Source organism: Ceraceosorus guamensis (genome assembly GCF_003144195.1).
Source record: "Ceraceosorus guamensis strain MCA 4658 unplaced genomic scaffold IE81scaffold_36, whole genome shotgun sequence".
NCBI classification, from domain to species: Eukaryota; Fungi; Basidiomycota; class Exobasidiomycetes; order Ceraceosorales; family Ceraceosoraceae; genus Ceraceosorus; species Ceraceosorus guamensis.
Window position 1 is genome coordinate 8,635 of NW_020290031.1, and position 23,725 is coordinate 32,359.

The 23,725-nt window shown below is 55.2% G+C and overlaps 12 protein-coding genes across 12 annotated transcripts in view; 6 read left to right on the forward strand and 6 right to left on the reverse strand.

Annotated features, from left to right (window-relative positions):
* The window catches only part of IE81DRAFT_151380 (hypothetical protein), a 2,992-nt gene extending 2,478 nt beyond the window's left edge, over window positions 1-514 (forward strand). The window contains exon 4 of the mRNA XM_025510442.1: window positions 1-514. This exon is cut by the window's left edge and continues 24 nt beyond it. Within this exon, the coding sequence (XP_025369015.1) occupies window positions 1-400 (400 nt within the window). The 3' untranslated portion in view covers window positions 401-514.
* A 323-nt stretch (window positions 515-837) lies between these two features.
* IE81DRAFT_341744 (transcription elongation factor) lies at window positions 838-2,729 on the reverse strand. The gene is made up of 6 exons (XM_025515664.1): window positions 2,249-2,729; window positions 2,008-2,155; window positions 1,635-1,856; window positions 1,189-1,567; window positions 1,055-1,096; window positions 838-979 (listed from the first exon to the last, which is right to left on the reverse strand). Exons 1-6 carry the CDS (start codon window positions 2,384-2,386, stop codon window positions 970-972), a joined length of 939 nt encoding a protein of 312 aa, XP_025369016.1. The 5' UTR covers window positions 2,387-2,729; the 3' UTR covers window positions 838-969.
* A 159-nt stretch (window positions 2,730-2,888) lies between these two features.
* IE81DRAFT_324026 (hypothetical protein) lies at window positions 2,889-5,077 on the reverse strand. The gene is made up of 3 exons (XM_025514125.1): window positions 4,468-5,077; window positions 3,450-4,389; window positions 2,889-3,372 (listed from the first exon to the last, which is right to left on the reverse strand). The coding sequence occupies exons 1-3, from the start codon at window positions 4,655-4,657 to the stop codon at window positions 3,216-3,218; spliced, it is 1,287 nt and encodes a 428-aa protein (XP_025369017.1). The 5' UTR covers window positions 4,658-5,077; the 3' UTR covers window positions 2,889-3,215.
* Window positions 5,078-5,247: 170 nt separating this feature from the next.
* Window positions 5,248-7,397, forward strand: IE81DRAFT_151504 (putative VMA5-H+-ATPase V1 domain 42 kd subunit, vacuolar). The gene is made up of 7 exons (XM_025510445.1): window positions 5,248-5,979; window positions 6,065-6,166; window positions 6,239-6,307; window positions 6,372-6,464; window positions 6,534-6,627; window positions 6,705-6,842; window positions 6,928-7,397. Exons 1-7 carry the CDS (start codon window positions 5,489-5,491, stop codon window positions 7,135-7,137), a joined length of 1,197 nt encoding a protein of 398 aa, XP_025369018.1. The 5' UTR covers window positions 5,248-5,488; the 3' UTR covers window positions 7,138-7,397.
* IE81DRAFT_151471 (hypothetical protein) lies at window positions 7,398-8,400 on the forward strand. The gene has a single exon (XM_025510443.1). The coding sequence runs from the start codon at window positions 7,657-7,659 to the stop codon at window positions 8,299-8,301; it is 645 nt and encodes a 214-aa protein (XP_025369019.1). The 5' UTR covers window positions 7,398-7,656; the 3' UTR covers window positions 8,302-8,400.
* On the reverse strand, window positions 8,401-8,886 carry IE81DRAFT_151472 (hypothetical protein). Its single transcript, XM_025510444.1, has one exon. It carries the CDS (start codon window positions 8,773-8,775, stop codon window positions 8,500-8,502), a length of 276 nt encoding a protein of 91 aa, XP_025369020.1. The 5' UTR covers window positions 8,776-8,886; the 3' UTR covers window positions 8,401-8,499.
* A 1,529-nt stretch (window positions 8,887-10,415) lies between these two features.
* Window positions 10,416-10,920, forward strand: IE81DRAFT_341747 (hypothetical protein; the record flags this gene model as incomplete). The annotated part of the gene is made up of 4 exons (XM_025515665.1): window positions 10,416-10,552; window positions 10,628-10,673; window positions 10,749-10,771; window positions 10,836-10,920. The coding sequence occupies 4 exons, from the start codon at window positions 10,419-10,421 to the stop codon at window positions 10,918-10,920; spliced, it is 288 nt and encodes a 95-aa protein (XP_025369021.1).
* Window positions 10,921-11,038: 118 nt separating this feature from the next.
* IE81DRAFT_324029 (hypothetical protein) lies at window positions 11,039-12,433 on the forward strand. Its single transcript, XM_025514126.1, has 7 exons — window positions 11,039-11,100; window positions 11,183-11,284; window positions 11,362-11,437; window positions 11,506-11,640; window positions 11,711-11,783; window positions 11,856-11,878; window positions 11,939-12,433. Exons 1-7 carry the CDS (start codon window positions 11,082-11,084, stop codon window positions 12,420-12,422), a joined length of 912 nt encoding a protein of 303 aa, XP_025369022.1. The 5' UTR covers window positions 11,039-11,081; the 3' UTR covers window positions 12,423-12,433.
* Window positions 12,434-12,586: 153 nt separating this feature from the next.
* IE81DRAFT_151541 (Metallo-hydrolase/oxidoreductase) lies at window positions 12,587-15,713 on the reverse strand. Its single transcript, XM_025510446.1, has 4 exons — window positions 14,106-15,713; window positions 13,634-14,020; window positions 13,237-13,557; window positions 12,587-13,116 (listed from the first exon to the last, which is right to left on the reverse strand). The coding sequence occupies exons 1-4, from the start codon at window positions 15,613-15,615 to the stop codon at window positions 12,752-12,754; spliced, it is 2,583 nt and encodes an 860-aa protein (XP_025369023.1). The 5' UTR covers window positions 15,616-15,713; the 3' UTR covers window positions 12,587-12,751.
* A 902-nt stretch (window positions 15,714-16,615) lies between these two features.
* On the reverse strand, window positions 16,616-19,482 carry IE81DRAFT_151640 (EXS-domain-containing protein). The gene is made up of 4 exons (XM_025510447.1): window positions 18,192-19,482; window positions 17,854-18,048; window positions 17,534-17,752; window positions 16,616-17,453 (listed from the first exon to the last, which is right to left on the reverse strand). The coding sequence occupies exons 1-4, from the start codon at window positions 19,184-19,186 to the stop codon at window positions 16,685-16,687; spliced, it is 2,178 nt and encodes a 725-aa protein (XP_025369024.1). The 5' UTR covers window positions 19,187-19,482; the 3' UTR covers window positions 16,616-16,684.
* A 1,886-nt stretch (window positions 19,483-21,368) lies between these two features.
* IE81DRAFT_151678 (hypothetical protein) lies at window positions 21,369-22,572 on the forward strand. The gene is made up of 3 exons (XM_025510448.1): window positions 21,369-21,857; window positions 22,027-22,216; window positions 22,308-22,572. The coding sequence occupies exons 1-3, from the start codon at window positions 21,553-21,555 to the stop codon at window positions 22,458-22,460; spliced, it is 648 nt and encodes a 215-aa protein (XP_025369025.1). The 5' UTR covers window positions 21,369-21,552; the 3' UTR covers window positions 22,461-22,572.
* IE81DRAFT_151707 (hypothetical protein) lies at window positions 22,465-23,495 on the reverse strand. Its single transcript, XM_025510449.1, has one exon. The coding sequence runs from the start codon at window positions 23,149-23,151 to the stop codon at window positions 22,576-22,578; it is 576 nt and encodes a 191-aa protein (XP_025369026.1). The 5' UTR covers window positions 23,152-23,495; the 3' UTR covers window positions 22,465-22,575.
* Between the last annotated feature and the right edge of the window lie 230 nt (window positions 23,496-23,725).

A 23,725-nucleotide genomic window follows, 5' to 3' on the forward strand; every position in this document is an offset into this window, starting at 1 on the left:
GACAACGTCCAGGCGTGACGCTATTTCGACCCGAGACGAGCAGACAGTAATTGGCAGCTTAGCGCCGACTGACTCCGTCCTCGTCGCTCTAGCGTCCGGTCGCGAAGCGACACAGGCCCACTCTCCGTCACCTTCAACCAGTACGACCCATTTGTATGTGTTTGCTAGGAGCGCGGCACAGCCGCACCACGCGAGAAGACCATCGTCCCTCGACCCTTTCTACTACGACTTTGAAGACGATAGCGCGTCCTCGGAGGTCGAAGAGGAAGTCATTCGCTTCGACAGCGGTCTCGCAGAAATGGTCCGCAGAGCAAGCTGCTCTTCAAACTGGACCAGCCCCTCAGCCGTAGATAGCCCTGAAAGCGAGGGCTGGCGAACCTTAGACGAAGAAGGTGCATGAGGAGAGTCCGATAAAGGAACCCTTGCGCGCCCACCATCTGGGTCTGGCGAGTACAGCAGATGCCCTCGCGACACACCCCAAAAAGCAACAACAGAGGATTAGCGGCCTCCTCCAGGAAGACGTACTTTGCACGCCATCGAGCCTGTTCATACATGTCTTCACTCGATCTCACCCAGCCCCTACCACCTTGCCTTCGTCTTTCTTACCTTCATCTTCGTCAAAAGCGCTTCAGTAATCTCGTTGGCGACCAAGCTTTTTCTGTGCATGTTCGTTTGTTTTCCCCATCGCCGCTTCTCCCCCTTCGTTGCCACCTTCTCCCCCTTCTCTATTACAGTCTGGTCGTGGCAAGCGTGGCAATGCAATGCGTCTGGTGGGTGCAAGCACACCCAGCAGCTGGCTTCCGTCCATTAGTCGTGCAAAGGGTGACTCCTTCATTGGATGCATGGCGCTTCGAAGAGTTCGCGCTGTGATATGATGAATTTGCCATCGACATGCTGTACACTAGACTACAAAGGAATTAGGAGGATCTCGAGAGTGGCCTGCCCAGAGCGTCGGATGGATGGCATGCTTTAACAGAATCTGAAGCAGATGCGGAGTGGACGCATCAGTATCAGAGTCGGAAGCTTTGGCTCGACCGGTGTGGTTTTGACTCACTTCCACTTGTTATTGCAAACCACACATGTGACAAAGGTGGTCCTGATAGGCCGCAGCGAAGCGCCGAACATGCGTAAGTAGTCCACTCAGCGCAAAGCATCCACGTCTCATCTTGAGCAGCAGATTTGACTCACATGGGCTCATCAGCGCTTCTAGTCTGTTTCTGATAATACCTGGTCTTTCTCTGTTTGCACCTCCCACACTCGAAAGCGTCCGTCTCTGCAGCCTGATCTTCTGCCGCCTTGCTTCCGAACAAGTTCTGGACCTGTAACTTCTCCCTTTCCGCTTTGACCTCGTCTGAAGCCATTTCTTCGGGCTTCATCTGGATCAACACGTCTGCCGGTAATATCCCTTCCACGACCCTTTGACGTAAAGATGGGTTCTTTGCATCTTTCAGGTTGAGAGACAAGGATCGGATTTTAGACCTGTAATCGCCGGAGACTTCCTCCTTTCCCACAATGGTGAATGTTGCTCGCTCAATGGCCAAAGCTCGCTGGAAGATGATAGCCGGATCTGAAAGAGGATACTGATGTCAGGCTGGGCTATCAGGAGCTCCAGAGAAGAAGGCAGACCTTCTCACCTGCATCAGATCCAATCTCCAGCGCATCGTACAGAAGCTTCAGACACGCATTTCTCGTCTTGTCTCCGAGCTTCTGGAAGTCCAAAGAAGCTTTGCTCGTCTTGCCAGCGCTACTTGCGTCCTTGACAACGGGAGTGGCGGGGGATGCAGGAGTCTTGGGTGCGCTTGCGGCTCGATCGCTCGCAGCAGGAGTCTTTGGCGTGGAAGGTGTCTGCGGAGAGGCTGTGCGCGGGACATTGGCGCAACGTTGTGGAAGCAGTGAGCCAAGGTGCGTGTAGCGTATTGAGCAGATAAACAGCAGCTCTTCAGTACTGCTAGGCTGCTGGGCCTCTGCCAAATCAAATCGTCGACGTCTAATGAGCACTTTACTCACAAGCCTTCTTTTTGACTGAGCCATTCGCCCCTCCACGTTGCTTTTCTACTTGTGCTTTCCAGCCGGTGACCAGTTCCTTTGCAGCCTGACTAGTCGCCTTGTCCGTGCTGTTTCTCAACTTCCCGACTGCTTGTCCGATCTTTGTTTGCTGTTGCGTGGCACCATCGTCGTGTAGAAAAAGAGTCAGTAGCTTGGCGTGAGATCGATGAGCAAGATGTTTCCACATACATGGCGCACTCACCCTGATCACGTCTTCTGATGCAGCCACGCCAGCTTTCAGCTTCGACAAGATTGCTCCGACATCTTTGAAGCGCGACTCTGCCGCCGCACTGACTACCTCCTCTCTCAGCTTGACGATCTCAGGTGTCGACAGAGGCATGGCGCAGGTTCCTGATCGGCACTTTTTGCAGCAGGCTAAATGGACGCCCTGGTGACGTACGCATGAACGCGGCGCTTCCGCCCCTCTGAAAGCTGGTAGGAAGGCTAATTAGATGCGCTCCTCGCCGAATTCGAGCAGGAGGGGGGAGGACACCACTTAATGCTGTGGTCACCAGTGTGGTGGAGGAGCTGCTTGGAACGATGTGCGATGGCACAAGCCGTGATGGGATAGCGTGAGAAGTGAAGAGGGAAACGATGCGGTGGTGCAGGAAGGTGTGGAGCACATCGTAGATGGAAAGTCAGCCGGGTTCTTACATCTTCGAGGGAAGCCGCTACGCGGGTGGCTCTGGCGACGCAAGAACGAAGGTTCAATTTCAACATTCGCGCAATTTGAAGCCGCCTGGGGTGCGCCGATTGACGCGCTGCCATACGCGCTCACACGACCATGCAGGTGAGTTTAAAGCAACAAGACTCTTGAACCAAAATAATTTCAAGACTTTTGCCATACTGGTAGCAAGATCACGTGACTGCAATTGAGTCAAGACACAAATAACCTGACGCCGAAGGATTCAAGATTTCAGATGACTCTTGACTCTTTGGCCCGAACCACTTCGCGACGCGAGTTTGGTATTCTGAGAGGTGTCATGGCCGCTTTCTCGGACGATCTGGCAGCGACCCTCCGTGAAAGACGCCGGCTGCGCAAAATTTGGACGAGAAAGCAGGCAGCAGGCGGATCAGACGCGCATGCAACCCAGTGATAAATCTCCACTTGGAATCTCTGCGCCCCAAAGGATTCTGCGACGATCAAGTGAGTGTATTGACGAGCCGGCTCAGGACGAGATTTTTGCGCCCTGAAGCTGGGTATCCTGTGCAGGCTTGTCGATGTCGGCCGGAGCAGTAACGCTCTGAGGACTGGCCTGGATCGCCGCTTGGGCAACAGCCGCTTTCTCCGCCCTGGTCTTCGCCGACTCCAGAGACTCGACATAGCTGGAGGTGGTTAGGCGGGAATGGAATTGATGAATGTCAGCGCTTGAGGCGGTAAATTGTACTCGACTCGTACTCACGTGTTGGGGAACCATCCAATGCGGCCATCCCTCGTCCTACCTCGCCACCAACTGCTTTCCGCACCTGTCTGCGGATCGTTGCGACTAAGCACAGCGACAATGTCGTTGGGCTTGAGCGCGAGTTCTAGAGGATCAGCAGGCTCATACGAATACAACGCCCGCACAAACTCCAGCTTGCTGGGATCCAGGGCTGCGCCGTCGGCTCCGGGCAAGAGTTTCCCTTCCGCAGCCAGTCGTGCTCTCTCCGCTTCTTGTCTCTGAGTGATGAGCTTGACGAGCTTGCCCATGAGGTATGGTAGGCCAATGACGGCGAGGAAGAAGACAACCAGAGGCCTTTTGCTCGGGCGAGCGGTAGATCCCTTGCCCTTTGAATTCGATTGGGCAAATTCCTGAAACTCTCGTCTATCCAATTCGATCGCTGGAGCTCGACCGGTGAGCCTCCGCACGAGATTTCTCAAGTACCGCGCAAGGGCAAAGATGCTCAGCACTTGGCCGAGGTAATTCCTAAGGGTGGCGAACTGATCTGCGACGCCCACCATAGCGAAGAAGCTGCTGTGGGTGGCCATGAACGTGCTTTCCAACATTTGGGCAAACCCTCCAAACGCTCCCACAATGCTGCTAATGAGCTCGAAAGTCGCTTGCGTTCCCGACTCCATGCGCTGGGTCAAGGAAGGATTTTCCGGTCCTCCAGGTGGCATCATCCCTCCGTATCCGCCCATACCATATCCGCCCATGCCACCATACCCACCCATGCCGTAGCCTCCCATGCCACCGTAGCCCATGCTTCCATAACCGCCCATGCCTCCGTACGATCCCATTCCACCCCCATATCCACCATATCCCATTCGGCTGTAAGGAGATGAATAGCTGGATCCATAGCCGCCCATACCGCCGTAGCTGCTGCCGTAGCCACCCATACCACCATATCCGCCGCCGTAGCCTGACATACATGTTAGATACGCGGGCACTTGCCGTCAATAGATGTACAAGACCTGGTCGACAATGAGACCTGACTCACCTCCCATACCGGTGCTACCCAGTCCACCCGCACCAAGCGTGCTATTAGCAGCTCCAAGCGTCGACGGCCTCTCTGGCAGAGCTGGAGTCGAAGTCCCTACGGCGGAGGTTGACGCAGGCGAGGTCGAGGTCGCACTACCTGCGGAGCCGGAGCCTCCTTGCTCCCAGGGTTTGGGAGGTGCGGCTGGCATCCTGGCTTTCGAAGGAAAAGTGTGGAGCGACTGGGACGTGCCGCTGATGCCGTTCGAATGATTGCCGGTGGACGCTGGACACACGCCACCGGTCTTTCCCGACACCGGACACGACACGATGAGGCGAGGACCAGGAGGTGATGAGCTGAGAGTCTTTTCTCGTGGAAGTCAAGGTTCAGGACCTGAGCTTTGTTCCGCTGCTGAGTCGAATGCAGCGCCGATTGCGCAGTGGCGCGCTATTATTGACCGAGAGATTAGGCCTGGCTGGGGCGTTCTAGGTGCCGTTCTTCCGACGTAGCAGATTGGTGTGCCTCATCCGGGAGCAGTGATAGCTTCAAGCGGTGATGGACGAGATCGTTGAGGTCGTGCGCCATGAGAATGCCTCTTAAATGCGGGGACGACTGAGCCCTGAGGTGATTCTGACAATGTGAATCGTGAATCGGTATAAGTGCCTTTGCCCGCGTCTGCATGCATGCAAGGACCGATGAACAGACCGACAGCCGGCTAGGCGGGCGTCGCGCCCACGTGGGCTCACGCGGGTGCATTGACCTCCTGAATGAGCAACGAGATGCACTTTGACTTCACTCACACTGAGCGAGTCAAGAGCATGGTGCTGCACCTAGCTGTTGCACGGATGGATGCTTTCGCAACCCACGTCATTCGTGATCCACTCTCATACTTGGCCTCCATCCATGCAGATCTGCAGGCGCGCACCATTGCCAGCGATAGAAATTCGCTCAGCTTCCTCTTGACACTCAATTCGAATCCGTCTGCTTCCCAAGGCAGCAAGCGACTCAAAGCAACTAACGCTCATCCGAGCGCCCTAGCAATATGCCGACCGATGGAACGTATTGGCTCATCTCGGTGCCGCTTCAAGATGGCGATCCGCATCGAATGCACACAGAGCTGGCCAACGCGGTATCCAAAGAATCTCAACAAGGTGCATCCATTGGAGACGTGTCTCTACCACCTTTGAAAGCCGGCACGCTCTCTTCCCTCGTCAGCCTTGCAGACACCCTGCCCAAAGCGGTATCTGCGGGCGAGACGACTCTAAACAAGCTTTTGGAAACGCTGCGAGCGTTGCTCAATGACGATCAGGCCGCTCTTGCGCAGCACACGCTCGTCAGGGAAGGAGCTGTGGACAATTACGTCGTGGGCGGTTGGGCTTGGAATGCGGCCAAGTATAGAGTGGATCAGGATTTGCACGATGTTGTAGAAGTCATCAACAGGGAATTGACCTCGATCGATGCAATCAACAAGGCCAAAGTGAATGCATACAACGCTGCGAAGGGCCAATTGACTCAGCTGCAGAGAAAGAAGACGTGAGTCACTGTCAGAGCGTCGCTTCGAGGTCGTTTGGAGAATGAAGGCGACCCACCTTGCTCATGCTATACCACCTTTCGGCAGCGGTAACTTGAGCGTGCGGTCTTTGGCGGACGTCGTGCATCGGGACGATTTTGCAGATCCTCAGTCGGAATTCTTGGATACTTTACTGGTGGCGGTGCCGAAGTGAGCAAGCCTTAGGAGGTGTGGCGGCATGCGGGATTGTTCTCGCAGGCTGACTAGCGATATGTATATCAGGAACAACATCAAGGACTGGCAATCCAAGTACGAGAGGCTGGCGCCTATGGTCGTACCTAGATCCTCCAAGTGAGCTGCACATGGTCACCGACTGATCTCGGCGTTCGACTTACGCGCAAGTGCCTAATCACAGAAAATTGGCAGCAGACGAGGAATTTGCCCTTTTCAATGTCACTGTCTTCAAAAAGACAAGAGACGAGTACATTCAGAAAGCCAGAGAAAACAAGTGAGGATCTTTGATTGGGCAGAAGTGGGCAAAGATTGGGTCTGACTCGATCTCTCCTGTCATGCACAGATTCACAGTGAGGGAATTTGAATGGGATGAAGAGGTGGTCGAGCGGGAAAGACAGGAGCTGGAGGACGCCGGAGTATCAGAAAAGGAGCTCTGGGTGAGTGGCACCATGCGTTGCTGTAGTCTCTCGATGCTGCTCACCCTGGCTAACTGCGGATGTATGCTGTTCGCTAGACTGAAGTGCTCCGATTGACACGAACAAACTTCAGCGAGGCGTACCAGGCTTTGACTCACCTCAAGGTGGTACGATCATTCGTGGAGAGTGTGCTGCGCTTTGGTCTACCAGCAGATTACTTCGTGGCTGCAATCAAAGTATGTAGCGCATGGGCTTATTGCTGCGGCCATGCTCATCTGATCGGAATCTTCCCTGTCTTTGCTTCTTCGACCGGTTCGACAGCCGAACCCAAAGAGGTCAAAAGCTTTGGTAGGCACACTCGCTTCCCACTACGCCCACCTTGCCGCGTACGACAAGAGGCAGTCAAAGAGCAAAAGCGGGGGAGGTGGTGTGAACGACGGAGAAGTCCCCGGAGAGTTCGCTTCTCTCGTCGAGGCGGAGTACTACCCCTTCGTGCTCGAGGAGCTGCCGATCGTTGCCGGTTCGACTTGAGGTATGAAAGTTGGCTCTGCATGCAGCACTATTCGCCACTCTTCCCTGTTGATTCCTGCGCAAATGCATCAGTGTCATCCTTTTTACGAACCCAGAACAAGGGCAAGCTGGGAGTCATGCGAGCAGGAAGACGTGGAGGCGCACATGAGCGCATGCGTGACCCATCAAAATACTCATGAACCTGACCCAAAATCTCTCGCGTACAGCAGGCAGGTCTCACGCTTCAAATTGTCCACAAGTATCCGGACAGCATGCAAGGCCAGCAACATGTGCCTAGCTTCAGTCTTGAGCTATGACTCAGCGAAGCAGGTCGATCTCGTGCCGCACAAAGCGCTCCGAACGACTCAACCGTGAATTTCCTGCTGACGCTATATATGCTTCTTCAGGTGCCTCGCGACTTGCATCAGCTAGCAAAGGGCATCTTATCATGCAGGTCGCATTAGAACCACGATGGCGCGGGACTGGATGAAGGAGCACCGCGTACCTTTAGGGTAACTCACTCACGACTCGTGACTATCGATGCACGTATTCATGACCCAAGATCATGGAGCTCAACGGAGACCACATCGCTCCACGTGCATCTGCGAAAGCGCGATCTTGAGTCAAAGTTGTGCTAACAGCGGAGGGGGCCGTATTGGGACATTGGACAGCATACAATCTATCTGCAGGCGTACAGCGGAGGAACAGCTAGGCAAGACGGTGCTTGGTCGATGCCGCACTCAAACCTTGGCGAGTCGGGACCTGCAGCGAATCGCACCCTGTGTCAGACAGAGCCAGGGTGGACGCCCGCGGCGCGCGCGGACCCTTCCGTTCCGTCTCACTCACGCGACTGGCAGCCGCCCATGCATGCACCATCAAGCATCATCGCAGCCTCATCAGCCTCTTCGTATGAGCTCCTCATCACACATTACTCAACTGACGCAGAGCAGGCATGCAGCTGCGGAAAGGAAGCGCTGGCGGCATTTACTCTGCCAAAGCATTGAGCGTACTCACGACTTGACACCATCCTCTAGTTTAAACAAGGCTGCTCCTCCAAGGACTCGATGTATAGACCCGAGCCACATCAGCGCGTCTCAGGCCATCACACCTCCGGGATGGCGAGGACGAAGCGCTGATAGGCTCGCTCATGTCCGCGTCACTGCAGCTGCAATCAAGAATTCGTGAGTCACGGTCATTTTGAGTGAGAGCACTTCATCAACCAAGACCAGCACCTTGTCGCGCAGGAGTCAGGAGTCAAAATTTTGCTTTCGACTACCCTGGCTCGTATATGCATATGTGCTGCGTCGATCTGTGCGGATGCTATGTATACGGCCATACTACTCAAGACTCAAGATTATCACCACTCTGCCAGTAGTGCTACCACTACCACTGCTCTGATACTCCTGAAATACTCCTGACTACATCCATCTTGTTTCTGATGCTTGTCAATATGACGCCAAATTCAGGGACCGGGTCCAGGCCGTCGTCGCGTCCATGCGCCATCAACTGATTGACCCGCGGATCCGCGCGGGTGCGCCCGTCGAATCGAAGAGGAGCTTTAGGCCAGCAGTTCCCGACGTGCTCAATCGAGCAAGCATCACACGCGCCCACAATAAGCAAGCAGCAGGGACCGCCCTCGCATCCCATGCCAGCACTCATTTCATTCGGCTTGTATTCATGATGCACGACTTGTATAGCCGCCGCGACGATTCCGGCGAACAACTCTCCACGCAGTCACGAGTGCACGCGCCATTCACCACTGACTAGATTCACGTTCTTGGAAGGTCAGAGGAGTATCATCGTCCGCGCTCCAATGCGTTCGCCGTCATTGCCCACGAGACGCGCGCAAAACAAGGTTCTCGTCGGCCAACGCGCTAGGATTAGTCTGCGCACCTCCGACTGCACATTGATCGCGGTACAAGTCGTGATTGTGTTGATGTCGCATATGCTGTCACGAAGTACGAACTCTGACAAATCTTACAGTAGCGCGGCAGGGTTCTCAAGATGCAATAGCTGATCCATGCCAGCAGCTGCGGTGCATATGGGTAGACGGGATCGAGCACCATGCAGTCATTTCGCAGTGATGGTGGAGCTGATCCGCGCGATTCGGATGTGAGTAAGACTTTATCGCGCCCACCTTGATTGACACCGAATGGGAGGATGTATGCGAAGGCGGCCTCAGAGTGACCCCAAAATGCGCGGGTACCCTCCTCCGGCGCCGCTACATAGCGGACACTTGTCCGTGCTTACCAATCACGATCAAGAACGCGACTTGCGTGGACGGACGAATGCAGGTGGATACCAGCTGGCTCGCGAGTCACGAATGCCTGGAGGAGATCCGCGCTCAGGCTCGCGGAGAGCAATCCGTTAGAGCCGTGAGACAAATGGATGCCCCACATCCGCACCGGTCACTCGACAATTTGTATGGGGAACGCATCCCATAAAGCCTTGCGACAATAATGCGTTGCGCGGCATACGGCTGCAATAATCGAGTTTTGCAAGTCCTGGATGCTGGGTCCTGGATGCAATTAAGCTCCGCTATTCCCGCAGGTGGTCGAATTAACATGGAACATGCATTCGCAATTCGCAGTTCGGACTCACGACTCACATTTAAAATCGTCAAGTTCGCAATACTGAATGAACAAGAGCAGCAGCGTGCACACCCAAATCCAAGATTACCGTGCATGCATAGCGCAGTCGCAGCAAACAAGGGGTTGTGCCAGAGTCAGGGTAGCCAATCACGATCGAACATCAAGTCAAAGTCAAATGACCTCTCACGCACGACTTGCCCCATCCAAAAATCATCCTTGGTTCTCACGTTTTGGTGTCGCTCGGCTCAGACGTCAGATTCAGCCGATCGATCGCGATGTCGAGGCGACTGATCAGACTATTTTAGACTCGTGACTCTCTTTCGTGCCTGGATGGCGCGTAGTCTTGCCACCCAAAACATCAAGTCGGGGGGCGTAATGCTTGCGGTGCAACTTTCCGCCGCCCGCGTTCATAGCCGTGTGTCGTGCACGAACTCTGCTTTCGGCTCACTCGACAACCTCAGCGCTCAGCCTCTTCTCAAGGTTTTGCGCGCCCATCGCGCGGAGAGGCCGCTCGAGCGCTGCCGTGCAACATCCTCTTGATATAAAGACGGTTGCCTTGTCATGAATTCATCGTGTCAGGGCCCATTCCCGATCCACACATCGCCAATCCAGCCCTCCGATCCGGTTTCGTCATCACCCCGTGTCCTCGCTCCAGTCACCAGCTGAGCCCCATGTGGACGTGAGCGTGCCAACATCCCACCGGTCGACCACATGCTCATGAGTCCGAACCGGGCAGTGGGGTGGGGCATCGTCCTCACCCTTTTGCTCAACATCGTAGGCGTGGCTCTGGGCTTGCGCTGGCTCTATGCTGCTAGTCCATCGAGCAACAACTCATCGTCCAACGGGTGTGTTGATCGGCGCGTCGGCCAATCGAGGTCAAGTTCGCGCTCGCTGACCGTCGCAAAGCTCGGCTCTCTCAGCTACGCCGCTTCACGCGCAACGTACACCAGGGCCAACAAGTGGTTGGTGAGCCCCGCGTCGCGCTGCTTCAAGGGACTTGCCAAAGCGTTCTGACGTAAACCTTTGCTATTGGCTGATCAGGTGATCACCATGATGGTCATCGTGTAAGTGTCGCTCACAAAATCTCCTTGCATTCACGACCTACGACTCACTTGGGTACCAATGCAGCACCGCGGACACCGTTCAGCTCAGCATCTTGTTGGATCGCCTGTTCGTGACGACTGTGCCCTTTGATCATCATGGCATGCCGTAAGTATTTTGCAGCCTCGAAGACCTTTTTCTGAGCTGATTTCGCCCCTCTGGTCGCTGGTCAGTTTCAGCATTCCTGTAGGCTCGTGGCTCTCCGCCTGCTGCTCTCTCTGTGGTCAAATCTACTACATCCAACTTTGCGTCCTCGTCTGCAAGGCTGGCCGCATGTGGCGCGTCCTCGGCTGTAAGCACAACCCGGGATTCAACGAGTAGCATGGCACGCTGACATGTCGATTTCTGCTGTTGCCATTGCCGCACCACGCCAGTGTCCTGGGCTTGCCTGACCTTCATCTTCCAGTCCCTCCTATCAATCCTCGTATATCTTGACCGACGCACACCAGAATTCTACTACAGTCGAATGGTCAGAGGTGCGAAGAGGCTGTCACCATCCTCCACGCGACGGCGAGGCGACATGCGAGCTGACACCCTCGTGCATATCCTCTAGCCCTGGCGTGCCTTTATTGCTCTTCCAAAGCCGCTCAAGATGTTCTTCTTGCGGTGACGTTGGCGGTCAGGATTCTGTGAGTGGCTCAGAGACCGATGTGTAGTCGGTCTTTACGCTCAGCAGACTCGTACATCCCCACCCCAGTGCTCTGCACAGAGAGCTAGTACCTAGTCACGGCTTGCATTGCCCAACGCCAGTTCGGCGCTTTGCCAAGTGGTTCGTGCTGGCATTTGAGATGTCCCTCATCACCGCCTTGTGGTCGGTGGCTGGAATGGCCATGTAAGTCAAAGAGGTCAGTGGCGGCGGGAAGAGGTCTGTTGCGCTCATTCGGCTCGTCATGCATCTGCAGGTTCTTGGCCCCTGCCTACCTAGTCGAGTGTATTCTCGTCTTCTCGCACGGGGCGATGATGTTGCTAGCTGTAGTGAGCGCTGGCGCGTACGTCGCGAGGGGCAGCATTTGATGCTGACTGGTTCCAGGTGTGGCGCATCAACAGCTGTCCTCGCTCATTTCGAGACAGTGAGTGCTCTTGCATCGTGAAGTGACCAGGCGCTGAGGTCTACAGCTCGATCCATTCAGGATCATTGTTCTGCTCTTGCGAGCCGACTCGATGCCGCAGGACATCCCCACCTATTTCGTGACAGCCGTCAATTCAGCTGGCCAGATTCGGCAGCTTTCACACCCAAGATTGGCACCGTCTCAAGCCTTGCCGATCTTGGAGGGATGGATCGAGAATGTCGGACTGGACAAAGCAGACAGCCTCGCGGAGCGCTCGAAAAAGAATTCGTACGAAAATTTCACAGACAGAGACGAGACGTGTTGCTGGCGCAAGTGCTGTCTGCGAAGCGCTAGACGGAGAGCTGAAATCACATCCATGCCGTTGTGCCATGTGGTAAGAAGATTTCCGTCTGTCCGAATCGGGTCGAAATGCAAGACTGACGATGCGTCGTTCGTGGCTGCACTGCAGCGCTCAAAAGGGCTGGAAATGGACAAGCCGAGCCAAGCGCGGCCAGTAAGGTCACGTTCGCTGGACGAGCCTCGCTTCGGACACCGACATGCCTAGAGCAACACATGAAGATCCGAGAGAGCATCGTGCCGCTCGCATGAGCTCCATCGCGCACACCCGTTGCGCGCAAAGTGCCAAGGTGACAAGGTGTCGAGCGCTACGTGTCTTGCATCATGATGCACGCCAAGAGATAGACGCCCCCGCAAGATTTCAAGACATACCTTTGTCAACGCCCAGTCCATTCTTATCCTCTGGAAGAATGCTATTGCTCAGTGACGTGACTAGCGTGGTATCTACAGCTGAGCCTATATGCCCTCGATCAGCTTTCTGCGAGTGGACAATGCGAGATTGTACTATATGCTCTTCGACGTGCCAGATGCGGCAATCTAAGTCGAAATCGGGAACCATACAGTCTCTCCCTGATGAGAGACGAGGAAAATATCTTCCTCCTTCCCCTTTGATCTCTCGAAAGCTCCTTCTCGAGTGCGGATGAAGCGCATGTCGACGATGTTGGTCGGGTCGATGAGCACGTTGGCGCTGCTGCTTTTTGTGCGCGCGAGGTCCCCCTGTGCTGTGCCGTTTGTTCGTCCAGTGGCAGCCGTTGCGGTAGAAAGGTTGTGTCTATGCAGATGAGGTCGGTGTGGATGTGTGATGGAGCTTGCCGAGCCGTTGGATGCTGCCTTGGCACACGCTTGAGCCAGGTCTCGAAGATCGTCCATAGTCTGCGACGAATTGCGTACGAACGTGCCATCTGTACACATGGTGTGTTAGACAAAAGCAAGGCAGGAGGGGCAATCGTACAGTGAGCAAACAGCCGGGGGAGTATTTGCATCTAGCGAATGGCGAACCCTGAGCGCCTCTACAAACTCACAATGCACTGCCAAACAAGTAACGCCATTCTTTGGACCCAAAGCGCGAGCTCTATCTTCTCTCCTCGACACCTCCTCGTCGTCTTCTCGCGACGCGCTCTTGGAAGCTTCTTGTCCAGCTCTGATTCGCAAAGCCATGATCCTAGCACAGTCGACGGCATCAAAAGCATCCATGTGTATCGCGCTGGTCAAGGGAGACTCGACGCGAGGGAATGGCGAGTAGCGTCTAGGCAGAGGGTCCCACGATCTAAAGTACGACAAAGAAGAGCCAACGCTGATAGGCAGCAGCAGAACGTGCGGCACACCGTACCGCAGGGAAATGTCTGAATTCGCAAGCGTGGATCGAGCGTCAGTCGGAGCGTTTGACGAAGTTGGCCAGCCATTCGATCGCTTGCTCACCTCTGAATGCTGGGCAAGCCGGGTATCGTTCTCTTGGTTTTCGACTCTCGTTGTGGGCTCGCAAGCCAGTATCACCCGCAAAGTATATCCTGTACCTCCGCTTGGCTTCCACTTCTAGATCATCAAACGTGGACACGATAGGTAGTGTTGAGACTTTGGGGCTCGTCGTGACTTCATCGGCTGCTTTTTCAGTGGACTCTGAAACGCCTTTGGCAATTTGGCGGCCAGCGACAACGTTGTTCGCGGCGGTGAAAGCCGTGTTGATTGTCGTCGTAACCTTGTTCAGGACGCCTGTTGGAGCGGTCGTGGTGGTTGGCTCCTTTGGAAGTACGCGCTCGATGAGCCAGCTGGACCAAAGCGTGGAGTCCTTGTCGCCAGGTCCTCGTCCTGTGGCCAGATTCGGCGCGCATTTGGAGATCCGTGAGCATACGATCTAGCCGAATGTGTGTGATGTGAATGTCCCACGACTCACCACTACCATGCTGTGCTGGTGTGCAAATAATCCTGTAACCTGCATTACCCTCTTTCGAGATCGAAAACCAAGCCTCATCCCACCAATCGAGTTCGCTGACTTGTTCCTTCTTGAACCCATTGGCCTCGAACCAAGCCTTGTTGCCGAGAGGAACGAGGACATGTAAAGCTTTACCGCGAGTCTTGAGAAGCTCCTGTATGCTGCCTAGATCAAGATGATCATAGTGCGAGTGACTGATGAGAATAACATCGATGGGAGGGAGATCCGACGCTCCGCATGGCGTCGGTGTATGGCGAATGGGACCGGCGACTTGCGACGGCGAGCAGCGCTCGCTGAATACAGGATCGATGAGAATATTGAAAGGCCGACGAGTTGCGCGGATCTTCTCTTCGTCGGAAGCATCGTCAATCGCTCCGCTTACAGCTTCCTCTTGCTCCTCAGCGCGTGGCCGGGGCACCTGCGGCAGCTGCACCAATATGCTAGCGTGACCCAACCAAGTGATGCGAGCCTGGACCTGCAGATCTGTCTCCTCGTCCTCAACTCGTCTCTCGCCCCAATCAGGTTTTATCACCTCGATGTTGGGCCCAACATCATTTGCGCTCTCCGCTCCTGGACCTTTGCGCCTCCTACCTCCGCCTCTGTACCTTGAGCGACCTCCACCCTGTTCATAACCTCTTGGCAGACCCCACTTGAGCCCTCCATTGAGCGCATCGGCAACGCTGGGCTTCCTAAAGCTGTCCCATGGGTTCTCAAAAGTGAGCGATGCTAGAGCTCCGGAATTGGCATTGACCAGATCCACAGTGCCGGCATCCGGAGCCGTTGTGGAGGGAGCCACTTTGCCAACAGCTGAGCGCACCACGCGAGTGATGCGTTTGGAAGTCTTTCGATCTCTAGTTCTTTCCGAAACGGCATCCCATGCAGCTGGCAGAGCAGCCTTTTCATCCGCATCTGCTTTCAAAGGATGAATGCTTCTAGCCGCTCTCTTGAGAACTTGATCCGATGCAAGCGCAGCTCGAGAGACGAGTGTAGGCACGTGATGAGAGGGCAGCTTGGAACGGGGCAATGTTGCGGCATCTTTGGCCGGGTCGACGGAGCGCAGCTTGAGGGTGAGCGTGTAAGGATACAGCTCCTTGGTTTGCCGTTGAGCTGCATCGTCCGAGTCCGAAGAGGTGTCCCTCACCGCAGAATTTCCACGGCGCCACAGAGTCCGCTTTTGCTTGCCCTGGCTCGGAGCGGCATCGTAGCAGCTGCTCGAGTCACCCTTCGCATGTCCCTCTTCAGCTTGCTGCGTGACCACACTCGCCACCGCTTTGCTCTCTGATGCCTGGCTCCTGGGCTCTTCCCCCGGTGTACCGATCTCAGTGGGCTCGGGATCTCTACCCAGCACGCGAGACGCACCTCTTGGTTCTCCTGGATGTTCCAATCCGGAGGTGGTTGCATCGCTCTTCGTGTTGCTAGCAGCTCCACTTGCTTCTTGCGAGACCCGGCCGTTGAGCACCGTGTCGGGCATGTTTGCAAGTCCTTCGGCTGCTGCTCTCGGGGACAAGGCGATTGCCTCCTCGCGAGGCTCTGCTACTGCTGTTCAGGATTTGCGTTGTTGATGCGCAAACAGCAGCCTTTCTCCAGAGGAACGTGAATGGGGGCGGATCGTTAGATTGTTCGAAGCGTGAGCGGAAGCGATGTTGCGAATGGCAGTCGAGAAGGTGTCACTCAGCAGTGTGAGTATGACAATCAGCCGCCGGCGGAAGGAGGTGAGGTGAGTGTGAATCATGAATGCGGCTCTCATCGTAACTCGTGACCCGTGACTGCAGCAGTCGCGTGAGCGCGCCGTTGAGAAGCTTGCATGCATGCCTGGCATTCGTATACAGTCATCAGTTGCCCGAGTCTTGAGTCACAAGTCACAAGTATCCTCTACATGGACGCGCGCATGCACATGCACAAACAGCAACAGATGATCGTCACGGTGCATGAAACATCAAATTCACTAACAATTAGGAATTTGAATTCGTGATTCTTGATCCGAAATTCAATCCTGTATCACGTGAATGGTCAGCCAGCGCGGAGGCGATGCAGTTTTCGAGAAGTCCAAAGAGTAAAATTCACCACCGTCAAGTCGACTCACAGTCACGAATGGGCAAGTCGAATTGACACGAATCGCTTGAGATTCGCAAGTCACGAATGTCTGTGCAAAAGGTCCTCCTTCGGGATGCGTCGAATCCATCGCAAGTGTCATCAACCAGAAGCGCAAGCCCCGGTGCTCCAGCTTTGGACTTCTACGGGAGGCTATCTGCACTGATGGTCATTGTGCCAGCCAACCCGAGCATACTTGAAGTCGGCAAAGCCCATCCGGGCCCTGCCATTCACGCTCTCTTTTCATCTTGGACAAGTCAACATCACACTCAAGGCGGTGCGAGCCCTGCGCTCTTCGCTCCGTCAGCCTGAATCGAAATGGCTGTGACATTTGACTGGAAGAGCCTGTACCAGAGCAAAAGGCAAGTGCGATCAATGAAAGTGTGCAGAACGAGTGCTTTGTCGTATGGCGGGCAGGCATGCTAGAATGAGTCAATGCTGTGGGGTCATCAAGAGTCGTCCTTGTGATCCTCTCTTCTCCTCGCCATATCGGACCGAGGCGATCCAGATCCAGCATGCCGCGCTGAACCGGTCAGTACACGCCTGTTCCAGCTGCCCCTCTTCACCTCCTCCCACTCCACTCTGAGGAAAACCCAAGCGCAGCGTCTGACAATCTCCAATCCCTCCAGGAAGAACACGCCGGCTTCTAGCTCCACAATGTGGTGCAGATGACTACTGAGCTTCAGTGACCAGGTGAAACGCAGAAGCAGGTCCAGCAGTATGGACAGATGATACACCCATGGGTGGAATAGCATCGGTTTGGAAGCCGGTCGTAACATCGAAGATCTCCTCCGATGGTGACCGGCCTGCGACGAGCTACTCAAGCTGGGCGGCCGGAGAAAGTTTTTCTGGGAGGTGTTCGATCCGCTCACAGAGCGATGAAGCGTCGTGCTGCTGTTGCTAGGTGACACCGAGACGCTGGACTGGTGATCTATCGCCATCTCTTTGGGCTGAAGGTCTGACGACAGGTCGCTCTCGTTTGGCGAGGGTACTGTGCCAACCGGCAGCGAGCTCAATCCTCTCCGGTGGAAGGTTGGTGCGCTACGCGTGCTTCCTGTGCCCGGCAGCAACGAGTAACCGCTGGTCGAAAATTGAACTCCTTGTCCGCCGAGCGCTCTGGGTAGAGGCCACGCGCTAGGCCTGAGCATGTCTAGCCCCCAATCGTTTGTGACATCCCACCAGAATGAGAAGAAACTGTTCACGAAAACGGCAAGCAGCCTGTATGCGCCGAGGCAACGATCAAAAGCATGAGCATGTGCAAAAGCTACCAGACAGAGCTCGCTACTGCCTTTGCTCACCACAGACCGTATACACCCTTGACCCCATCCGGCGAGCTCTCTGTGCCAGCTGTTGAATCTTGCAGCGCAGACAACCAGATAACGGGGAACGCTGAAGCGTACTTCAAGGCGTTGGCCAAGGGTCGCGTGGACCTGCCCGAGCTGGCATTCGACCCCGGTACGGGTGCCGAGACGAGATACTCTGCTATGCATTGCCGAAATCGAATCAGGTAAGGCAGCCTGTCGCGCAAAGGTTCGAGAAGGGCTCAGCTTCGCTCTGTTTACGATCGCATCGCGCCGACTTGCAGTTCATAGGCACAGCCAAGTAGGGATACACTCACGTAGCCAAGCAGGGCACTATCAAACTTCCCCTTCCATTCCACCACTCGTGATGATTTCGTCGCGGTAAGAGGAAGCAAGCAGTCAACCACACATCCCCTAGCACCTTTGCAAAAGATGTCAAAATGTCTGCCAATAGCACGTCTGGAAACGTGGGACCTTGTGCGAGCGTCGGTCTGAGCAGGTGGAGAAGGTGTCTAGGAAGTACAGTTTGGCAAGGAAAGCATGATTGGTCAGCAATATTGCTCGACGAACCCAGGCTCAATGGCCCTGCCTGCGGCTGGCATCGCGCGGCCTGAATCACTGTACCACCCACGATCGAGATGAGGATCCTACTAACCTCCCAAAGTCCACTCTTGTCCACTTGGCTGCAAATTCGCCAGGCCAAACGGCAAGCGCAACGGCACCCAGAACAGTGATGCCCTGCAGCACCTGCGCATGTCTACCCTTCGGATCGCCAGCCAAGAGGTCCACATATATCCTGTATGTCAACCAGCCAGCCATCGCCCAGAGAAAGTATATGAGCGCGAATGAGAGCACCCTACGCTCAAGCGCTGGGGATGATGACGATGTGGAGACAGAAGTTTGTGCTGCAGGACGTCCTGCACTAGAGGTGAAGGGCTCCACGGACGCTGAAGTCATGTGACTTCCAGCAGGAAGGGGGGGCGAGGTTGCGCTGGAGCTGAGAGCGCCCACGCTGGAAGACAGGTTGCTCATCGGCACCGCTGACCTGTCCTCTGCGCTTGAGCTTGCTGTATTTCTGGAGGATGACGAAGCTGGGCTGATCTCGAGTCCAAGCCTCCTCAGTCCTCTAAGGTTTGCCCACCAGCAGAATAAGCCCAAGGCGACGAGCAACAAAACTCTGTGAGGAGGGGGCAATGTGCGACTGAACGAATGCACCGCTGTCGATGAAGATGATGACGTGGCGTGGTCGCCAATGGTTGACCCGCCGTAGACTAGGTCTGAGCCCGCCGCCAGGCCGCTCCCAACGGCAGCGATGAAAGGATTCCTATCCCACGTCTCTGGCAGCAAACCTCTTCCATGCGCAGCATGTCTGACCGACACAGGAGCAATAGGTCTGAGCCAGCTGAACTTGAGCGCCCACCGATTGTAAGGGTTGACTGCTGATCCGGCCACCGCCAAAGGAGCCATACTTGCTCTGTTGCCCATCGACCTCACTGCTTTCCGAACAGAGTCTGGTGAGAGTGCTTCGTCGAAGGTGAGCGAGACGGAGCGTATCCGCGAAAGAATGCCATCTGTCAAAGGCTCCTTCGTCAAGGGCGTGTCCCAGCTATAGGATGGTCCGATTAGCTCAGGAAGCGCAGCGGCAACCATGTTGAATTGCGAATCAGAGGCCGTCGCTGTACTGGATCGACGGGTGTGCAATGGGCTCAACGACAGTCCTGATGCGGCTAGACTTCCGGAAAGACGTCTTGAAGAGAGCCTTCAGAGCTGAGTGCCCCTCCTGCCAAATTGCTGAGGGAACTCAAACCGGCGATGAGGTAGCTTGATGCTAGATATGTTTTCACCTAACGGTTCGCGCTAGCCTAGCTGTGCCGCGCCTCGAGGCCCGCAGTCTTCGGGGAGCCAAGTACGGGGTCGAGCGAGTTGAAGACTGACCACAGAGCGTCAGTTGGGGTGCAGTTCTGACGGTAAAGAAGGAGGTTAGAATCGAATCTGTGAAGTCCACGAATCTGGAATTTTGGTCATGATGTGCTGTACGCTGCAAGCTAACGAGAGGTTGTTGGGCAGAGGAGTTGAGGAGAAGCAACGTGCTGCAGGCAGGCCGGCATGCAGCAATTAAGCACCTGCAACAATCACCAGCATCATCATCGCGATCTTGGTCGATTGCAGCAACAAGCGTAGATAGATACCTATACCGGTACAAGCAAGCAAAAAAGCAGCTCGGCGCACGGAAGCGTCACGCTCACGCAGCATGCACGGAAGGCCGAGCGCTTGCTGGGTGGCTGATGCACGCGCGATGCATGAGCAGCAGCAGCAGCAGCAGCAGCAGCATACACTCACCACTCACCACTCACCACTCACCACTCACCACTCACCACTCACCACTCACCACTGTGATGTGTCTACCGTATTCCGACAGTCGAAGAATCAAGCTCGATCTGCATGCTACTTTGATTCTTGATCCACAATCCCTTGGAAGGTCTGCCTGATTGCTCCCATATGTGCGAAAGTGGCGCAGCGCAAAGGTTCGAGCTGCTACGACGGCGGTAGTGGAAGCTTTGAACTCGAGCTCGAAACGGCAGCAGATCTCGAGAGGAAGAGAGACAGATCAGTTGGTGCTGGTGCTGGCCCTGGTGTTGGTGGGGGCGGAGGTGAAGGCGCAGGCGAGGATGAAGGTGTGCCAAGCATACCGGCGTGTCAGCCTCCCGGAATCTGAAACGGTCCCGAGGTCGCACGTCGTGAGTAAAAGCAAGAATGCTGTGATCATCAAGGACTGTGACGGTTGTGATGACTGTGATGAGTCTAGACGCAATGAGTCGCAAGTGCACGACTCCACTCGAGCCACGTATTCATTCGGCAAAGCACCGATGCGATCCCGAGGTACGACGAAGGATGGTGAATGCGCCATCTCTCCTGCGATGCAATCGTGGCATTCAAGAATCTCATTCTTGACTGTTGATTCAGAACTCGCACTCACACTGCCAAGATGACCAGACCATTCGTGACTGCCAAGTACCGTACAGCCCGCTCAGACGTTTTGCCAAGCGATTAGTCGGGCATTTGCATCCTCCAGATCTCGCCCGTGCAGCAAATACGGATCTCTGCAGCTTGGTAGTCCAGCTCTCCACTGTGATTCTGATAGACAGAATGACACTCGAACTTCAAGCATTCAGACCAGCAGGGCCGGATAAAGGGATTCGTGGTTGCATGTCTTTGCTAGCTGCGTCTCTCTCTCTCTCTCGAAGGCGAGACACACAATCGAGTCGTGAGTGACAAAGGCGACCGCATTCAGAGCCCAGGCGTACAAACGCGCACACAAGGCATATACCGTATACCTATACATGGCGACCGCGACCGCAACCACGATTCCGCGCGCAGCATGTATTTGCCCACACGTGGTGTGATGCCCACGAGATCCGATGGAAGCCTCACTCACGACTTTTTCCCGAATCTCTACCCTAGCTGCTCTGGACCCCTGCCATTCAGCAACACAGCGCTGAGTGAACAGTGACTCTACAAGCTCACAATCTTTGACTGACAGGCTGGGCATGTTCAGCCGCAACTGGATCCACATTCAGATTCTTCCTCTCTTCTGATTGTATACTACAGCAGCAGCCTATAGCTGCTGAGAGTTGAGGCTGCTTGATTCACTTGCTGATTGCTATGCACGGACCCTGCATCTGCATCACCGCTGCGTGCTGCTGGTGTGGCGCCTCTGCGCGGCTGCTGCATGAGGAGGGCAGCGAAAGCACATGCAGGCATGCTGCGTGGATGGGGTGGGGCAGCAAAAGACACGTATAGGTTAGAGTCTAAGTCAATGATGCCCTGCGTAGGATTGCACACTCATCGCTCGTCACTCTACACTCACTACACACTCTTCACCACTCATTCGTCACTCTCCCTACACCCGCAGCGTCGGAAGCACACCCATGCAGCTCTGAGGGTCAACGCAAGCAGCTGAGCTGCCTGTCTAAAGCGCGGTGCGTCGAGCTCGCCAAGGCTTAGGTATCACAAACATGCTGTCACCAAATGCACCACGCCAGCATACTCCTCTATCTCCCTCTCCTTCTCCCGAGCCACCTGGTGGAGCGGCTAATGGTACAGCAGCAGGCAATGGGCACTCATCAGGCCAAGCTCTATCCGCAGCGACTCATCTAGGTCAAGCTCAGAACGATGTCTCGAGCACAGTGTCATCCCCCCACGAGCAAGCAAGGCAGACGCTGGAGAATTGCGCGAAAAACGCCATTGCAGAGCTGTACCAATTGGCCGTATGCACTGCTGATGTTCAGCCTGGACAGGAGCACGTGGTCGGTGCTAGAATGTGAGTGAGAGTAGGTCTTGTGTTCGCTTTGCGGCGTGCCGTTATCGGTACCAAATGTCCGAAGTGGCTTGAGTGCCAAGCGAGCATGAGAGCTGGTCCCTTCCTTTTTCCCGAACTCATTCCAAACAATCGGCTCTCGCTTTGCAATATCGATCTCGCTCCAATCCAGAAATCAAGTCATCGCTTCACTCTCGTGTCTCTCCGAAGCTGGCTCCAATCAAGATCTCTCCATGCTGATCGAGCCGGATGTGATGAACATGCTAGACAGGGGTCGCAATCCCGATCTGCACACTCGCACCTTCATGAGCGAGCTCATCATTCACAATCAAATCGTAGCTTCCACGACTATGGCTCTTGATGTGAGTCTCGGTGTTCTGCCTTGCAGTCCAAGCCTACTCTTGGTCCGCCGTTCTCGCGTCGCTGATGTCTTGGCCCTGCATCGTTTGACAGTCCTACTACGACCGGCTGGCCGATTCTGTGGCGGAAAGTTTTCCTGAGCTCGCGGAGGATATCGAGCGCCTCAGACAGGTCCCTGAACAATCGCAAGCGCCCGTTGAAGGGCAAGACTTGGCGCACGATGGCGAAGGGAACCGGCCGGCATAAGGAAGGCATAGCTCCTACGCCAAGCTTCCTCAGCATGCTCTTCGTCTTGGCATAGCAATCTAGTCATGCTGAAGCGTCAACCTCAGGAGAGAGGCGGAGAGGGAGCAGACAGATCTCACCCAGCGTGGCTGAAACATGTTGCTGAGTGATCAGATGATCCAACTGCTTTATCCGTCTCCACCATCACAAGCCTTTGGCTCTGGATTAGGCCTCGCTCGGAGCCCATGCATCTCCGACCGCGCATGCAGACCGCCGCTTGCGATCCGCAGCAGCCCCGCAAGCACCTGCTTACGCGGTCACAGTCACCTCTGTTGACACTCAACAACAGGCAGCAGTCCCTATACCGATGCCGCCGAGCAGCTCGTACTTCTAAGACATTCACTGTCCACTTCAATGGCAATCTGTGCGGCAGCGAGGCAAAGCAACCAGCACGGCAGCGATTGCCATCATTGCGAATTGCATGTTGATGTAAAGTACAAGAGCCGCGAGATGGTGACATGTCAATTCTCAATTGCGAGCACATTAGGGGGGATAGGGACTGCCAAGATGTGCACTGTGTTGCAACAAATTCGAGCAAGGTTGCCAATGGGCTAGCTTTTCCCCGAGACCTAGGCTCCAAAAGCCATTTCTTTTCCGCGCTCCAAGACTTTCCGTCAACATCAGCTGCTACCTGCGGCAGCAGATGCGTCATTATGATCGACGATGTCGCCCAGTCCTTTTCCGAGCACTTCTAGCCAGTCGCCCAAATCTTGCACGATGCGAGAGAGCTCGATGCGCAGAGCGTCAGAGGTTCCATTCGCGCTCAGAGAAGGTGATGCACTTCCAGTGACCGCAGCCAGGTCCAGAGGTTTCAGGCTCGGACCACGGGGTGCCTGAGTTGTGGTCAGAACACGTCCACGATCAAGCAAATCGTTGCCGCCGTGTTGCGAATGGCTGTGCAGTGAGTCCGAGTTTACATGTTGAGAGGCGAGGGCTAGTTCAGCACTGCCGTCGGCTGCCTGTCGAAGAGCTTGACCTCCCCACTGAGGCACTCTTCGCGGTCCGAAAGGACCAACGGGCGTACCTGCGCCTGACTGCCCATTCAGATGAGCGAAGAATGCGCTCGATGAAGGACTGGGAGAAGGTGGCAGCCCTTCGGTGGAGAATTCGTGCCCAGCGCCCAACGCATCTCTAAAAGTTGAAGTCGAGGATGCAGCAGAAAAGCTCCTGCCGTAAGCGTGCGCTTGCCCAGTAAAGGATGCCGCTCCATCCTGGTTCAAGGCGAG

Coding starts and splice junctions, on each gene's coding strand:
- IE81DRAFT_324029 (XM_025514126.1), top strand. Junction 11,641..11,710: donor TCGGTGGCTGGAATGGCCAT/GTAAGTCAAAGA, acceptor ATGCATCTGCAG/GTTCTTGGCCCCTGCCTACC. Junction 11,784..11,855: donor CGATGATGTTGCTAGCTGTA/GTGAGCGCTGGC, acceptor GCGCATCAACAG/CTGTCCTCGCTCATTTCGAG.
- IE81DRAFT_151678 (XM_025510448.1), top strand. CDS start 21,553: ATGCTGTCACCAAATGCACCACGCCAGCATACTCCTCTATCTCCCTCT. Junction 21,858..22,026: donor CACGTGGTCGGTGCTAGAAT/GTGAGTGAGAGT, acceptor GCTCCAATCCAG/AAATCAAGTCATCGCTTCAC. Junction 22,217..22,307: donor CCACGACTATGGCTCTTGAT/GTGAGTCTCGGT, acceptor ATCGTTTGACAG/TCCTACTACGACCGGCTGGC.
- IE81DRAFT_151541 (XM_025510446.1), bottom strand. CDS start 15,615: ATGCCCGACACGGTGCTCAACGGCCGGGTCTCGCAAGAAGCAAGTGGA. Junction 13,558..13,633: donor GGCTTGCCCAGCATTCAGAG/GTGAGCAAGCGA, acceptor TTGCGAATTCAG/ACATTTCCCTGCGGTACGGT. Junction 13,117..13,236: donor TACTTGTTTGGCAGTGCATT/GTGAGTTTGTAG, acceptor CCATGTGTACAG/ATGGCACGTTCGTACGCAAT.
- IE81DRAFT_151707 (XM_025510449.1), bottom strand. CDS start 23,151: ATGACGCATCTGCTGCCGCAGGTAGCAGCTGATGTTGACGGAAAGTCT.
- IE81DRAFT_151504 (XM_025510445.1), top strand. CDS start 5,489: ATGCCGACCGATGGAACGTATTGGCTCATCTCGGTGCCGCTTCAAGAT. Junction 5,980..6,064: donor CAGCTGCAGAGAAAGAAGAC/GTGAGTCACTGT, acceptor ACCTTTCGGCAG/CGGTAACTTGAGCGTGCGGT. Junction 6,843..6,927: donor ACTTCGTGGCTGCAATCAAA/GTATGTAGCGCA, acceptor CCGGTTCGACAG/CCGAACCCAAAGAGGTCAAA.
- IE81DRAFT_151472 (XM_025510444.1), bottom strand. CDS start 8,775: ATGAGTGCTGGCATGGGATGCGAGGGCGGTCCCTGCTGCTTGCTTATT.
- IE81DRAFT_324026 (XM_025514125.1), bottom strand. CDS start 4,657: ATGCCAGCCGCACCTCCCAAACCCTGGGAGCAAGGAGGCTCCGGCTCC. Junction 4,390..4,467: donor GGGTAGCACCGGTATGGGAG/GTGAGTCAGGTC, acceptor CATGTATGTCAG/GCTACGGCGGCGGATATGGT. Junction 3,373..3,449: donor ATTGGATGGTTCCCCAACAC/GTGAGTACGAGT, acceptor AACCACCTCCAG/CTATGTCGAGTCTCTGGAGT.
- IE81DRAFT_151471 (XM_025510443.1), top strand. CDS start 7,657: ATGCACGTATTCATGACCCAAGATCATGGAGCTCAACGGAGACCACAT.
- IE81DRAFT_341744 (XM_025515664.1), bottom strand. CDS start 2,386: ATGCCTCTGTCGACACCTGAGATCGTCAAGCTGAGAGAGGAGGTAGTC. Junction 1,857..2,007: donor CTCAGTCAAAAAGAAGGCTT/GTGAGTAAAGTG, acceptor TCCCGCGCACAG/CCTCTCCGCAGACACCTTCC. Junction 1,568..1,634: donor GGAGATTGGATCTGATGCAG/GTGAGAAGGTCT, acceptor ATCCTCTTTCAG/ATCCGGCTATCATCTTCCAG.
- IE81DRAFT_151640 (XM_025510447.1), bottom strand. CDS start 19,186: ATGGTTGCCGCTGCGCTTCCTGAGCTAATCGGACCATCCTATAGCTGG. Junction 17,753..17,853: donor ATAGTGCCCTGCTTGGCTAC/GTGAGTGTATCC, acceptor TTTGCGCGACAG/GCTGCCTTACCTGATTCGAT. Junction 17,454..17,533: donor AAGGGTGTATACGGTCTGTG/GTGAGCAAAGGC, acceptor CGGCGCATACAG/GCTGCTTGCCGTTTTCGTGA.